The sequence below is a fragment of the Eurypyga helias genome, unplaced genomic scaffold (genome assembly GCF_000690775.1).
Source record: "Eurypyga helias isolate BGI_N326 unplaced genomic scaffold, ASM69077v1 scaffold29579, whole genome shotgun sequence".
NCBI classification, from domain to species: domain Eukaryota; kingdom Metazoa; phylum Chordata; class Aves; order Eurypygiformes; family Eurypygidae; genus Eurypyga; species Eurypyga helias.
Window position 1 is genome coordinate 1 of NW_010270542.1, and position 17,165 is coordinate 17,165.

A 17,165-nucleotide genomic window follows, 5' to 3' on the forward strand; every position below is an offset into this window, starting at 1 on the left:
CTCAATTACATCTGTTTCAATTTAATTATCATCTACTGAAGCACACTCAAAGTAGCTGGTCAATCTTGACTTTTTGATTGTTCATATAAGTAGATAAAAATATTTTCATTAAAACTATTATAAATTGTATTCCTCACAAGTCTGACAATACAGGTACTTCCTTCAGAGCAAAATAATGTATTTGTACCTAGAAAATGCAACACAGCTAGCACATTTTCATAGCTAAATCGCATGACTAAACCCCATCCTACAACCACCTTTTTTTTTAAAGAATTCTGTAATTGACTGAGAATAACGTTTCGTATTTCATGTATCTTTTAGGGTATTTATGGAGTGCAACAACTATCACTAAATTCAATTAAAATATGATGCCTGGGAATCACCACCCTGAAGAGTACAGGATTGCATCACTGGTCTTCTACAGTTTTGTATTCATAGTCGGATTGCTGGTGAATGCCACTGCACTATGGGTTTTCAGCTGCACCACCAAGAAAAGAACGACTATAACCGTATATATGATGAATGTGGCATTACTTGACATAATTTTTATATTTTTCTTGCCTTTTCGGATAATCTACCATGGGAAAGAAACGTGGCCTTTCGGAGATACATTCTGTCGTATTGTCAGTGCCTTCACTATATTTTATCCAGCCATTGCGCTGTGGTTGCTCACTTTTATAAGCGTAGACAGATTTATGGCTATTGTCCAGCCCAAACACGTCAAAGAACTAAAAAATACAAAAAAGGCTGTGCTGGCTTGCACTGGCATCTGGGTAATGACCCTGGCAACAACGTCCCCGTTGCTGTTTTTACAGTCTGATCCAGACAAAGCCTCGAATTTCACCACCTGCTTGAAAATGCTTGATATCATCCATTTAAAGGAAGTAAACACACTGAACTTTTCTCGCTTGATTTTTTTCTTTTTGATTCCCCTGTTTATCATGATGGGGTGTTACCTAGTCATTATTTACAATTTTATCCATGGCAAGACTTCCAAACTGAAGCCTAAGGCCAAGGAGAGATCCATAAGAATTATAGTTACGTTGATTGCTCAAGTACTCATCTGCTTTGTACCCTTCCACGTTTGCTTCGCCTTCCTGATGTTACAGGATGAAGATATAACCTACAATCCCTGGGCAGCCTTCACCACCTTTCTCATGAATCTCAGCTCATGCCTGGATGTTATACTGTACTATATCGTTTCTAAACAATTTCAGGCGAGAGTCATCAGCGTAATCCTTTATCGCAATTACCTTCGAAGTGTGCGCAGAAAAAGTTTTCGAACTGGAAGTGTAAGATCCCTCAATAATATGAACAGTGAAATGATATAAAAAGAGAAAAAAAAAAAAGTCAGAGGAGTTTTATAGTGTAAACAAAACTCTTTTTCCCCGAATTCTGCACTGAATAGTGTTCTATAGCCAGAAGTACATTTGTTGCACTGTAAATATGAGAAAAGAATAATAAAAATTGCACCTCTTTACACTTGCTCAACAGCTTTTGTAAACCTGAAATGAACGAGAACCTAGTATCAGTGTTAAACTTTGCGATGCTTTTGTCATCTCAAAAGGTTGTGAATATTGCCAAACGTGAAAAAGTGACTGTAAGCATAATAAAGCAGACAACACCGAAGAATTATGACACAATGTATATATTAATATTTTATATTTGCACAGCCAAAAGCTGCTCAACTACTGTAGAAACCAAGCTTCTAAAATTAGATTCATTCTATCAAGATCAATATGTTAGCATGACTCACAGAGAAATCCTGTAGGTACCACTTACATTTCATTCATCTAAAAATTTCTGAGATACAGATGTCTTTGTAACTGACAACATCCTGCAGTCATAGATAAAAACGTCAAACAGCTTAATAGTCAAACTGTTCATTAGCTCCCCGTGGGTGTGAGGTGCACATTTATTACACCCTACTCTTCTCTTTTTTACAAATTATCCTTTTACACAGATGAATTTGTCCAGACACATTAGCAGCCTATGTCCCAGCAACAAACTTCAAGGTAGCAAACATGCTAGATAACTGCAATACTACTCAAGCGTTCAACTCCTTTTGAATAATCACACACTACAGAAAAAAATACGTTTATGTCAAACACGTGCTTCTTCATTATTAAATCAGCCTTCAGCTACTTTCGAGAGTCACACTAAAAAAGCCTAATATTTTAATATTAAAAATCTTGCTCCTACGTTTATAATGTCAAACACGTGCTTCTTCTTCATTATTAAATCAGCCTTCAGCTACTTTCGAGAGTCACACTAAAAAAGCCTAATATTTTAATATTAAAAATCTTGCTCCAAGAGCTTTTATTATTACCTCACAGCGTACACCACATGGAAACTAAAGTCTGTATGAGGCTGATCTCACCTGTCAGAAGCTTAACCACAAAGGCTCGGCAAGCTCTACAGTTCTACTGTAACATGTGCAACTCTTCAGGGCAGAAATCTCGAATATAGGCTCTGTGACACTGAACCACTAAATACCTTAAAGCTTTAAGAACTTCAGCTGCAAGCATTAAATGGAATAACATGCTCTAGCACCCAATTTTTGAAACACAAACATATGAAGTACCTGTATGAAATGCATATAACTGCGTTTAAATGTGAACACAAAGATATGAATTACAGTTGCGCTATCTTTGTGATTTAAGCAAGAAATTAGCATCAACCTGATCTCAGTTTTCAGATTTATTGAACTGAACAAAACCAAATATGGCAGTAATATTTGCACCGCAAGCCATGTTTCAATCGTGCTGAGAGTGGAAAAGGAACTAACAGAATGGAAAGTAATCATTATATGGATAAATTATACATGAATTAATCACAGATCACAACTAGAAAAGGAATGTTTGAAAATACAATAGTTACACCAAGAACCTTCACACTGTAGTTCACAAGAGGATTAAATTCAGTTTGAAGGGTTAAATGAAGAAAGTTTTTTTAAATTAAAGTCTGCACAGAATAATCCCTTGAAACTATATCTAAAATAAACAATTCATTAGGAGCTACTTACAAACCAGAAGGCAAGCTGTTGATGGTGAGGCCAAATATATACTGAGCAATTTCTACAAGTAGAAGATCAAACAAAGCTGACAGCATCCAAGCACCCAGTAGAAAGGACTGGAACGAAAAATTTTAATTTGAATTAATTCAACAGTTTAAAAATAAGGTCTTAATGTACCTCTAAATGATGAAAGAAAAAAAATAAGAAAAACGCTATACTTGTTCAGTTAAGACAAATAAAATCTGTAGCACAGCATCATTGCAGATCTACGTGTCTAGATAATGAAGGGTTAGATTTGTTACCAAAATTAAATTCTGTGGGTCTGGTAACTTTCAACTGAAACCAAATTCTCTTTAAAATGCTTTAACATTTATTTCTATATAAAAAAGTGTTAGTAATAAAACTGCAATATTAATCCACATAATTCTGAACAGCATAGAAAACAGTTTCTTTCTAAAAAAAAACCAAACTGGAACTTACTGAAAATTTTCTGCTGCCATATCTTCTTTCAAATATTCTAAAGTTGTAAATGAGGAGACTGCTGCAGAACGTGTCTTTCAGATCAAGACATATTGTTCTCCCACATACAAGTCTCCAGATCTAGAAGATTAAAGATTATCATGTTAAGTCTCTCTTCCTTCAAGGAATTTCTTCACAGGTTTTGTGCTCAGCGTGTAATACCAAAGTCAGATAACAGAAATGCAATATGTTAATGGATGGCATTAAAGAGAGTAGAATGTTACTGAGAGTGCAAGAAGTTTGTTTGTTCCACTGATCACAACATTGTGAGCCCCTCAGGTCAGACAGGTTTCAGTAGACTTCGCTGCTCGCTTATCCAATCTGTGCTTCATCAGTGTGTCTGAGGGTGTTATGGGAGACTGTGTAAAAAGCTGTACTAAGGTAAAAATAAACAGCATCCACTTCTCTCCACTCACCCACCAAGACAGCATTCTGTGATAGATGACTATCAGGTTAGTCAAATAAGATTCCTACTTGATAAATGTGTGCTGACTACCCCCAGTCACTTTATTGTTCTTTGTGTGTCTGAAAATGATTTATAGGAGGACTTGTTTCATCACTTTCCCAGAGGTCCAGATAATGCTGACCAGCCTGTAGTTTCCCAATCTCCTGTCTTGCTTTTCCTGAAGACAGGAATGACATCTGCTTTCTTCCACTCTTCAGGAACCTTCCTTGACCGCAGTGACCTTTCAGAGATAATCCACAGTGGCTTCACAGTAACACGAGACAAATCCTTCAGAACTTGTGGGTGTATACCATCAGGTCCCATGAACTTGCGTATGTCCAGTTACTTCCTTCACCTGATCCTCCTTCACTGAGTTTAAGCCTTCGTTGCTCCAGACTCTCACACTGACCTAAGGGGCTTGGGTCTGCTGAAAAAAACCCTTACTATTAAGGAACCGAGGCAATGCAAGCACTGGATACCTTGGCCTTTTCCATGCCTTTTGTCTCCATGTCCCTGATCCCATGCAGCAGCAGGACCATATTTTCCTTGGTCTTCCTTTGCTGATATTCTTGTAGAAGCCCTTCTTGATGTCCTTCACATGCTTTGTCAGATTCAGCGCCAGCTGGCTTTTGGCTTTCCCAAAGCAGCCCTGCATGCTCAGTGTCTCCATGTTCCTCCCAGGTCACCTGATCTGCTTCTACCTTTTGTGTGCTTCATTTTTTATGTCTGGCGTTAGTCAGGAGCTCCTCGTTCATCTGTGCATGCCTCCTGAAACCTTTGCTTGATTGGCATACTGGATGGGCCAATCTTGAGCTTGGAGGAAGTGATCCTTGAAAACCAACCAGATCTGCTGTACTATGCTTTTTTCCAGAACCATATCCCATAGGAGTCTTCCAATCAGATCCCTGAACAGGCCAAAGTCCATTCTCCTGAAGTCCAGGGTTACAGTCCTGAAATTTTCCTTCTTCCCTCCTCTCAGGACCCTGAAGGGGGACCCATAGTTTACTTATTTGTTTGTAAGCATGAGGTCCAGACACAACATCTCCCTTATCAGCTCCTCCATCATCTGCATTAGAAAGTTGCTATCAATGCACTCCAGAAACCTCCTGTACTGCTTGTGTCCTGCTGCACTTCCTTCCCAGAGCATGAGCATGGTTAAAGCCCTCCATGAGGGCCAGGGCCTGAAATCGTGAGGCTTCTTCCAAGTGCCTGAAGAAGACCCCACATAGTTCTTCATGATCAGGTGGCCTGCAGCAAACACCATGACCAAAGTAGTCTGCCCTCTAACTCTGACCCAAAAACCATCAAATTCCTCATGTCCCAAGACAAAGCTCTGCACAGTCCTGCTGCTCTTTCACATACACAGCAATTCCCCTCCTTGCCTGTATTTCCCAAAGAGCTTGTACCTGCCTGTTGCAGCACTCCTGTCACAGAAGCGAAGTCACCACACCTCCGTGACCCCAACGAGGTTGCAGCCCTATGCTATAAGCATATGACCTTTAACTCCTCTTACTTGTTCCCTGTGTAGCACACACAAGCACAGACACTTCAGAGACACCCAGTCAGGCTGATTTTCCAGAAAACGCATGGGAGTGTTCCACATCACGCTGTCCCATAGGCACTTCCTGATTTATGTGCGTACATTTGCAGTAGGTCCTTGTTGGTCACAAGATCCCTTCTGTTCACATCACCCTTTACCCTTTGTGGCTAACCCAGTCTGTGGCCTCTTCCCCTGAACGTGGGTTGTCATCTCCCTCCTGCGTTGTTCCTGTCTTGAAATTCTCCTCACCAGGCTGGCCCTCTTGTTGGAAAAGATGCTTTTGTCCCACTTGGCCAGGTGGATCCCATCTCTTCCAAGTAGTCCTCAAGTCTCAGAGAAAGACCCACAGACACAAAAACTGACTCCTGCCAACACCAGCTGTGCAACCATTTGTGACTCACAGGATCTGTCCACTTGGGGTTTAACCCCAGCTAGCAATTAAGCACCACACAGCCACTCACTCACCTCCCCCCTCTTCCAGTGGAGGAGGAGTCCAAGTGCCAAGACACCATCCGAGTCTCAGATTTCTCAAGGTCAAGAATTTCTTATGAATTCTCAAGAATTCTGTGATTCTGTCTTTAGGCCTCAACCAATGCTTCAGCCTCTAACTTCCCCGGCGGACCAAAGGACCGAACAAGAAGAAAGAAATGGGACCTCACCATTCGAGCTGTCCTAAGTCAACTACCTAACCGGTACCCTGAGCACCAGCCTCCCGAAGTCCAAACAGGCAGGGCTGCGACCCTGCAGATGGACACTCCACGATACGCATTAACTGAGCAGCCCTCGCACAGACTACGTAAGGCTTCTAATTGCTCTTTACTTTAGCCATCCTAAAAGATACATACATTTAATGTCATCAAGAACTTCATTTTACAGACAGTTTTGTTGCAGCTCGAGGGTCCCCTTTATGGAGACACAGATTTTTTTAGCTTTGGACAGTACATATTTTGCCTTCCAAAACAAATAATACTCTTCTTCAAATGCACACTTTATTTCCTATGCTCTCTACCAGCTTTAACAAGTCTGAATGTCCAAAATGTCTGTTCAATCCCTGGAAAAATTCCACTCCATTAAAAACTCATCCCTGCAGATGAATTTTTTCTAAACAAATTTTCTGTAAAGTGTTCTCACTTGAATATTAGCATGAGACAGGAGTTAAACCATCTACTCTCCCTGACCTCAGAGGTACATAATTATATAGTAGATTGCTTACTCCAAAGGCTATGACAATAAACGAAACAATTTCAAGTAAGAAAAAAAAAATCACAGGCCCACAAATCCCCCAAAACATCCCAATAAAAGTATCATAACTTCTACAGATACTTGCAAATATTTATGCTTAAAACAGAGTAAAGATGGTTTCTTTGAATAGAACGCAGCTACTACTGGTTTTCAGCAGATCAAACAAAGGGAGAGGACTCTTCTAAAGACAAACTGCAAAGCAAACAAATACGCAAACAAACCCCAAACCCACAAAATCTCCATTTAGAACTTGAATAGTTTCTCAGACTTTCTCCTCCCACTCCCCGAACACTTGCTTGTAACACTTTTAAAAGGCAGACACTCATTTATGTATTTTGGCTGCACGGCGTTAGCAAGACACCTGGAAAATATGAGCAGTGCTCTTGGCGACTTGTAATCGACATCATTACAACAAAGCTCTTGTTCTTGACAAGAAAGACCACAGAGAGTGCAACAGTATCACTAGCTAGGTCTAATAATATTTAAGGTTTATAGGCTACAGTCAGCATCCTCAAAGGCATTAATTTGACTACAGACTTTTTTTGATCCAACTGCAAAACACATGTGATGAGATAATTGCAGAGGCATTTGCTGACCCTTATCTGTTGAAGAGTAGTTTGCCATTTCCAAAAATGAAAAAACCCAAACCAACCCCCATGAAACTTATCATGTCTAAGTGCATAATTTTGACAATTAAAACTCATACTAGAAGGTTCTTAATTAAGCTGAGATCAAAACTTTACAAAATGCAATATCTAAAAGTTAAAGCATCTCAGTATGAACTGGGAATAAGCAATAAATGCCTAAAAAGATAATTAAGCAATTCAGCAGATTACTGAGGAGCATGACAAACTCCCCCATCACTTGGAATGTTCAAATTGGAAGCAGCACTTCTATTCAACGTGTAAATTTTAGTTTCTCGCAACTAACTACAGCAGAAGTTACAGAGTGAAAGTTATGGCATCTGTTGTTAAAATAAATCACATAGAATCAGAGTAGCTGATCACAACAGCCCTCTTTGGCCTCAAGAACTAAGCACAATAAGCTATTGACATTCGTATCAAAATACTTGCATTATTACATGGGTTAAATCACATGGCATTCACAGCAAGCTTCCAAATGGCACTGTCTGGAAGGAAAAATGATACAAGACCAATTATTTCCCAGACAAAAAAAGGAAGTGAGAAGCTGCATTGATAGTTTCAGATCAGTTTTTCTCACTTTCACCAAAACATGGCCTTCTGGGATGACAAGAAAAAAAAAAAAAAAAGGTAAGAACAAGCTGGTCTACAACAGTGAACAAAGGGGAAGAACCAGAGAAACAGACTGAAAAATCACAAGGAAAAGCATAGTGTGCAGTCTCTTTTCACACAAAATGAACTGACTCTTACCTGAAAATCCTCTTTTATAGCCTGTAGGTTATATGCAAAGAACTTCTGATAATGTTGGAAGAGCAGAGTCAGTAGAATTGAGATGGCACTTGGGACTAATAACAGACTCTTTGACAAAGGTGCTTTATCTTAAAGACAAAGAACAAACAAAAAGCCATTTTAGAGAAAAAGCTCTCACATTTAAAAAGTGACATATTTAAACAGGTGATCGGAAAACATAACAGCAGTGGCACCACCTTGACTTTTTATCTCAACTTCCTAAGTTCTCAACAATGTGCAAATAGGTAGGAAACACACCAACCAAAGGAAGTCTTTGGAGCTATTAAAGACCGTTAAACATTCATCAACCATTTTGTTTTCAACATTCTCTCATAGCATTATTTGTTCAGCTATAATTAAACCAAAGCGCTCTGCACCTACAGAGGTCGTGCCTTCCTATGCCGCCTGCCTAAGGCTCAATCAGGTAATAAAATATTCACCTGGTTTTGGTCAGCAAAATAGACATGCAAAGCTAGTAAAAATACATACTTTTGTTTCCTTTGCATTAGGGATTAAACCCAGCTTTAGAGGCTAAGAAGCAGGAACCACGTGAATAAATGTCCAGAACAAACCGCCCTTCTCTTCGCCACACCTGGATCCACCATTCAAGGAAACATATCTAAGTTAATTTGCATGCCCATTCACCTTCCTTCCATTCAGTCATTGCAATTATTAATAAAGAAATTAATAAAGTCAGGACTTTTGCGAAATCAGAGCTTCTTTCCCCCTAGTAGCATGACTTTCAGGAAGGACGCTCGGAAGAAAGCAGGTGGAGAACACGTACAACACACCTCTGCCACAAACCGTCACACGGAGCATCCAGCAGGAGTATACCCGGCAATTCTTCCTAAGCTGTTAGCCTAGTCAACGCAACAAAACCTAAACTCTGCCCAACAATCCAAGCCAACACAGAAATTCTGAAATATTATTTCTTCTGTGACTTTTCCCCATTTCACACAGGCAACTTTAATCACATTTACTTCCTTCCCAAACACCCCAGCTACAGCAAGGAATCTACCCATTTTCAGACAACTGCTTTTTTGTAGGGTGTTATGAAATCCATAGCTCTGCTGTCATTGTTCTCAGATAACAAAAGGAGCAGTAAGACTACTTGAAAAGTACTAATGGGAAGTAAAGAGCAGGAGCACAGGAAGAACAAAACAAAGTGTAATACAGGAAACGTTCAGTATGTACCCAGATAACCTGACTACCATGAATGATTCCAGCAACATCTGCTGCACACTGGAAGAGTGAACTGCTAGAAAAGGATAGTAATAGGCACCAAAGCCAAGATTTTAATCACGGCACAATCCCACTGCCATCAAAAAAATGGTTCTTACTAAATAATTTAAGTGTGATCCTCGTGCAAGCACTGACGACATCAAGGACACCTGTGATGCCCACCGTTAGCCGTTCGCAGCTCACACCACCTTGAAGCCTGCAGTCTTCTGACATTCACCATGTGAAGAAACCAGCTCTTGCTATGCGTATCGCAATGTAAACCTGTACTTCAAACTCCTCCTTCAGTCCAGAACCGTAGTACCTTCAGGCTCATGATTTACAGACTCACTTTCCTTACTCTATTTAGGCAATTAAAGCCTTGAAAAACTATCTTTTTATAGAAATTAGGCAGTGACTTGGATTGACAGAGGTTGACGTTACTCTGCTAACTGTAGGCTCTACTTCTGTGATTAGATTTTTTGTGAGACACATCAGGAAGGCAGAAAGCCCGGCTCAATTTTGTTTAAATACAAGAAAACTATCCACCTTTCAATTTAATACCTTTCTTTGGATTTATTTTTTCTCTCCAAAAATAAGATCTATAGCCTTTAGAGGTCCATTTTTTAAATTATTCATTCCTCTGATTTAGTTAGACGCTTCAAAAAAAGTCTGAAGTCATCAGAGTACTGTAGAACACTGAGGGGGAAAAAGAAGCTGGAGCTGCCTCCAAGCTACCGTGCACCCAAATATTCACCTGAAACCTCAGGCAATGCTCCCTCAGTTAAGTTAACTTAGTTAAATTAACACTTCTTTATGAGAAATGGTTAGTTTTATAGCCAGGATAAAGCAGGTATTTGAAAGTACAGCCTAAATCAAAACAATAGTAGTAGTCATGATACAACAGACATTTCTGAACCGAAGTTGGCTAAGACTTGTTATTTTACCATCAACAACATTTACCTTAGTTCATGAGTTTAAATCAATTTTTACAAGAACTCATTAATCCTATAATGCTTTTCACATAAGGATCACATTACCACAAAATAACGTGACAAGCAAATCCCTAGATTTCCTACTGTGACTATATATTTCATACAGGTTTAACAGTTAGATTTTACTGTAATTTTCATATAATTAGCTCATTTTTACATTACAGGTAATACACACTTGGAATACTTTATCCTACCAAGTTCATTCCTAACCTGACTGCATTCAGAAGTAACCGACAGACCCTTATATGTTTTCTACAGAAGTGTGAACCCACATTTTTATTATCAGCCTCCTTTTAGTTTTCAGTTTAGACGTTTTAAACCTTGTTATAGAGGAAAAGCACTTATTTTTAAGCCTACCACCCAGTGAGAAATCACAGAAGTAACTAACTCATTAATGTGACAGTCACCCACAGGGAACATCACATGAGTAACGGAAACTTCAACTCCCGAGCTTCTCAAGATGTCATCACAGTTGATAGGTTTCTTCTTGTCCAGTAAACTTACGATAAACTCTTCCAGATAAATAACTCATCTCCTGAAATGCTGGGGTCTGCTTTACTCCTCAACAGCATATAGGTCCTTACCAAGGGCCGCTGTGCGATCACCAGTGAAGGGGCAACCCTCCCAGCTGCTGTGGCATGCCTCCACCAGTAAGACCAAAATGACCAACAGTACACCAGATACTGCAGAATCGGGCATTCTCACATCCAAGAGGAATTCCTCACTTAGAATGTAAAGGTAAAATTTAGAAAGCAAAATTCTAGTCTGATGGGATTTGCAATGGGGTGCAGGATGGAACCATGCTCTACCAACCCATACTGGGTACCAGTGTCTACTGACAGCACCCATGCGCACAAGGAGGAGAAAAACACAGTGCCTCTATACCACAGAAAGAAAGTGGAATGAAAGGATAAACTCTCCTTTCAACCCTGGAGAGTTAAAATACATGAAATACTATCTTCAAAGCCCTTCTCTCAGTCCAATGGAGTTCTCCCCAAAATTACCCCCATAATCTCACAAACACCCCAACCTTTGCGCTACCGCTGTGCGATGTGCGGCTGATCCTAAAACACACCAGAAAACCACCTCTCAGTCTCCACATTCCACCCCTGCACTCATTACAAAGGCCACAAATCCTTTTCTCCTGCAACCTACCACTTTTTTGGCTGCCGCTACCGCTTTCAAAGTACAGAGAGTAAAGGACTAGATGCGTCCATCTGTCACAAACGGAGGAGGAGGCATATGGCACAACTGCTCGGGTAGCTGCAGCTTCAGAAGCTACCACTGCACTAATGCGAATACGAAAGTTGTGGTAGCAGCAACAACTACAGTTTTTTAAAATGATTTCCTGTTCACCACTCACAGGTGAAAAGAGAGAACAGATGAGCATAACAGAACAGGCAGCCAAGGCCAAGCTATTGTTTCAGAAGGGCATTTTGGGGAACAACTTCACTGTCTGGACCCAAGACTCAAGCATTAACTTGGGAGAGGACCTCACCACTGATGCCAGCTGATAAGCAGTGGTTGCAGAAGCTCAAATTAGCTCAAGACATTTTTTGTAGAGATCCCTACTGAGCTTACACCAGCGCCGCCGATGAAACATGCTGCATAACAGGGTTTTTTTCCTACTGTCACCTGCAAACTTCCCAAACCCACCTGATGGGAGGCAGACACGCCACTTTCATACAGACAATTAACTGCTGGGCGTTACTGTAACGAAACATGCATGAATCACCTTTTGATGCTGATACACAAGGTCTGCGAATCTCGTACACCGTAACGGATGCACATCTGAATGCACAGTAATTCACAAATGCACTGATGGAACCTGTGTTTTGGGTGGGTTATTCCTGCATTAAGCCATTGCACAGCTATTCCTCTATCGCGTTCCAAACATTTAGCCAAGAGCCTGCAGCAGGTTCATCAGACAGAAGTGACGTCTCCAGCAGTCAGTTTTCAAGGGCTCTTGCCTACTAGTTTCCCCATCGGATGCAAGTTTGTTATGCATCAGGAAGAAATAGCCTTTACAGCATGAATACCTGAAAATACTCCTCCTGAACTCTTGAAAAACCTGCTTGTCCTTTATAGTAATGGCTGGTAAAACTCATCTGCCGGATATTCAAACCTGAAGAGTAATTTTTCAGTGTTTCCCAGGCACCGACATGTGCCTTTGGAAGGCTGGAGCAACCCTTCTAGATCTGAGGAGTAAATGCTTGTTCTTTATCATAACCATGCACTGACTCCTGAACAGTAGCAGAGAACAAATGGGATCATGCCATGGGGGGAGGATGACAGGAGAAATACTGCCTGAGGAACCTGGAAGACACCAGAAGACTGTGTGCAGACCAGCAGGATGGAATTTAACCATACAATGGTTCTTTAGAGTTTTTTCAAGCCAGTGTAAGTATTTTTCTAATATTTAATCCTTTGAAAAAACTCATGCAATACGAGAGGGCCCTGCAAAAGCAGCGAAATTACTGCTGTCTGAAAGTACTACATGACTGAATGCAAGTATTCTGGGTAGGGAGGCAGCTCTTGCCCATAGTCTAGGCCCAGAGCACACACACAGGAAGGGGATCCTGTGTTTAGACTGTCACTTGACAGCGTACTCTGCTGGCAAATCATCCTGATGCCTCCAAGTGAACACACTAACAAGAGTATCCCTGCAGGAAAAATTTTTCATCAAATGCTTATAAACCTAATGCAGAAGCTGAGAGGTGAATAGCATCAGTATATATACTAAGGAAATCAATAAAGAAAACAACTGTGATCATGTTTGAAATCTATTTTTAAAAGGCAATGGTAAAACTGCAATCAAATCAGTTACCTATACATCTACTGTTTAGAAAACTCATGGGTAGGTCACAACCTATAAAAGAATGAGGAGCTACAGGGAAAAAAAAAAACCAACACCACCACAAACTTTTGCTTCTAAAAAGGAACATTTTAAAAAAAGAAATAGAAAATAGAACAGGTTAAAGTTAACAAAAATGCTCAACTCATTGAGTAGGCTCTTCTTCCTCCTAACCCCAGCGCATATTACCATTCTATTATCAGTATACACTGTCAGACAAATCAGGTATGGCTACACCACAACACCACGTGGGGATCCCCAAGCTAGCTTGCAACGAGCTCTGCAGCAGCAGCGGAGCAGCCAGAGTTTGGTGGCGTTCAATGCATGGCTAATCGAGCTGATGTGGTTACCCTGTTCCCAGGACTCAAGATAGTATTTTAGAATCATAGAATGGTTTGGGTTGGAAGGGACCTTAAAGATCATCCAGTTCCAACCAGGTTGCATGCTGATATATGAGCTAGTTTGTTTTCCCATGTAATACTGTAGTGCATAATATCATTAAGCACAGAGGTCTGACATATTCAATACATGCTTCATTTTCCCTTCATCTGTACCACAAAGCATCAACTTACACATGTCTGGTTTTTTCCCCGACGCCTGCACACAACACCGTTCATTCTTGCAGGTTATGCAAGCTGAGGAGCACAGGGTTCCCTTCTCACCTCGGGGATTTTTAACAAATAGCTAACACTGCACTACAAGGTTCACAGAAAGGTAAGAGCACAAGTTGCATTAGCAGAAATAGTTACAGGCAAGATCAAAGGACTCTACTTCCTACTACTATATGAAGTAGCTTGTGTGTGGTAGGCAAAGTCATCAAATAATTTCCTGATGTAGCAAGCAGACAGGCTTTAAAACATGGACTCAGATTTTACCTGAGTAAAGACGAGCTCTAACAGGCTTTCCTACTATACTCCTGTGCAGTATTGCAGATAGCATGAAGAATACTGGCAGGGGATATTATCATGTGTGCAGAAAAGCGTGGTGTTGGTTTTACGGGTTTAAGCTGTTGGAAAGGCCTTGGCGTCTTATAATGGAAAGCCACCTGCGTATCGTACTTTGCTCCTGGGATGCAATGCTGGTGAATAAGCAGCACTACAGGAAGTCAAACAGCCAGCTCAGTGTCAGTCTTCATGCACTCATGCTAGTCTTTGCAGAGTGTTTCAGCAGCATTCATTGTGAGACTCAAGTTGCTGGCAGGCTGCAGCCAAGAAACCAGCGTGGATGCAGCACCACGGCTCACTTCTCAAGCCCTTCCTTAAGGCCAGGTGTTACAGCATGCTTCCAGAACACACTGCAACATAGCTTCCCAAGTCAATTCCACTGGGTTAGCATTTTGCCAAGTCATCTGAGCATGCCTGTGCTGTGCTATCCAAAGTAACAAGCTTTTTTTTTTACAAGGGCATACCATGTCCTCCAATATTCCAGACAACAGAAAGTTTCCCAGGGCAAATCATCTTTGTCCTTTTAACTTGCGTTCTTCCTTGCTTCCCTACTTCTGTATCTCCTAGTTGTTACACGTTCCAGGTATGTTTATTTTTACATCTCCTCATCCAAAAATTGTGCGTCATGCACAGAGTACGTGTGTCACCAGCTCCCAACAGGGTTGTCATCTGCTACACCCGATACTGCCTGTCAGGAATTCAGCAGATCACTGCTAGCAAAGGACCTACTTGTCTGAACTGGCTCACAGGCACCCAGAGTTGGACCATTTGTCAGGGAGAGGGTTTGCTTTTATAGATCTGTCTCTTACGTCACTTTTCAAGGACCTTCCTGCCTACGCACGTCATTTTAATGAATATTGAACAGGAGAAGCAGGAGGGAGGATTTATATCAGGAAACTCTTAAACTAGGATACGAATTACTAGAGAGACACTTCATGTAAGAACTCACCTTGAGTGCAGTGCTCAGTCATGAGACAGCTCCTTAAAAGGCACAGGGACAAGGTCAAGGACTTTGCTGCACAGGCGCAGCTATTCAAGTATTGCACAAATTAAACAAAGTCTACCTTCCGCAGAAGCAGTCCAACTTAGGAGGAATACACGAAGCTGAATCTGTGGTAAAGAACTTCAAGGATGCGAATATTCCTTGGGTGAAGATAATTATCATTCACCTCACTGAACTACGGAGCCAGGACGTGCAATGAACTTTCCTGCGTAGCCACGTAGCATAGCGTCCGCTGGTACTCACAGTAAACAGCTGATCCATAAAGTTAGCTTAGGGTGAGTAATACAAAAATAGTTTGTACTTGCTAATAACCTCAAAAAATACTGTTTGTTCAGCATAGCAATGGTACATTAGCAGAAAAAAAAATCTGGTCACCAACAAAGTGAAGATCCATGTAATAAAAAGAGCCAAAAGCTCTATCTATTGGTAGATCTAGATGATGGTTTCTAGGATCCTTTTACCAACTGACTGTAAATAACACAACAAGCTTACCCTGAATGAAGAACAGTAACAATCAGGACAGCTACCCTATGTAAGTGGACTTCCGAAAAGCTTAACTGAGCTAAACTTACCCTGTTAAGTCAGTCATAGCAGGTGAGAGCCACCTTACCATACAAAACCAAAATGCATCCAGATTAAACGAACCCGACGGTATTCTTGGTCTAGAAATCTGGAAATGCAGCTACTCAGCAATTAATCTGCACCAATACAGAGCTGAACTCGTTTTACTGACAAAATCAAAGTACTCAAGGTTTATATTTACTCACTCAAGATTTTGCTCATGCATGCAGCCAAAGATTTTCCCAAATAAATGCTATAAATAAGTTGTGCTAAAAGCAAGTCCCAGTGTCTTCCTCCCACGTTTCCCAGAAACAGTACATCAGCATACTGCTCAGTGGTGTGGGGCTACCAAAGCTCAGTCATCTCTTCTGCCATGTTTTGTCACATGAAACGATAATGCTAACAAGCATACAGGCTTTTTATCTGAATTATAAGCTATCTTTTTTTGTGCACATACAGTTACCATGTCTGGGACAGAACAAAAGACAGAATTGACTATAAGGTCAAAGTTTCATGAATTTTTACAGCTAGAGGAGTGACATATGATGAAAAATGTCCACAACTTTATATTCTTAATTAAATTATTCTAAGTGACAAGGGTCAAAGACCAGTTTAAAGTGCAAATTTAGCAAGCAGATGGAAAATATCCTAATCTTGTCAGTCTCCCTGGAATTTGAAAGAAGAATTTTGTTTGCATCAAAACATCAAGAGATGAGAAAGGCAGCCTAGAAAAACTGAGAAGACAGGATGCAAGAAGGGGAAGAGGGACTAATGCAGTTACAATCAAAAGGAGATGGGCTTCATAAAACATAGAGCAAATTCATAATCCATGCACTGCATCAAATAAAACATAAGGATTCTTGAGTTGTCTCATTTAGACCTCTAATGACTACGCAGACTATTAAATTAATCTTCCTATTGTTTTCATAATCTCTTGGAATTATATGACATAGTCCACTGTTATTTATTTTGGTTTATTCTCAAATTAGCAGAAGAAATAGAGAACAAATGTTTGAAAGAACAGGGATAGCAATATCCTCATCCAAGATTCTATCAACCTTCATTCGATTAATATTGCCAGATGGAGCAAAAAGTTTATAACCAACTGCCACTGTGAGCCACTGGTTACTCTCCTAGCTCTTTTGGAAAAATATTTAATGCAGTTTCAAGAATTAGCTAACCAGAAGAATTTACAAGAACCAAAATACTTCAAATAAGTTAAATAATGATTTTGGTTCTGACAAGAGGTTTCAAAATCAAAAGGAAATTTTTAAAAAGATGCGTAGGCTAAACCCAGACTTGCTTCTAGAAAACTAGTGACAAGGGTGTCTCTGGCACTCTTGTTAAAACACTTGGCATAAGAAGGCCAGTAAGAATCACGTGACCAAAATGTAGTGG

The 17,165-nt window shown here is 40.4% G+C and overlaps 2 protein-coding genes across 2 annotated transcripts; one reads left to right on the forward strand and one right to left on the reverse strand.

Moving 5' to 3' along the window:
• The first annotated feature begins 365 nt into the window (after nucleotides 1-365).
• GPR18 (G protein-coupled receptor 18) lies at nucleotides 366-1,331 on the forward strand. Its single transcript, XM_010158498.1, has one exon. The coding sequence runs from the start codon at nucleotides 366-368 to the stop codon at nucleotides 1,329-1,331; it is 966 nt and encodes a 321-aa protein (XP_010156800.1).
• A 1,621-nt stretch (nucleotides 1,332-2,952) lies between these two features.
• On the reverse strand, nucleotides 2,953-8,281 carry UBAC2 (UBA domain containing 2; the record flags this gene model as incomplete). Its single annotated transcript, XM_010158499.1, is given in 3 exon segments — nucleotides 2,953-3,132; nucleotides 3,497-3,616; nucleotides 8,154-8,281. Coding segments are annotated over 3 exon segments (428 nt in total), but the record flags the coding sequence as incomplete, so codon positions are not given.
• Nucleotides 8,282-17,165: the final 8,884 nt, after the last annotated feature.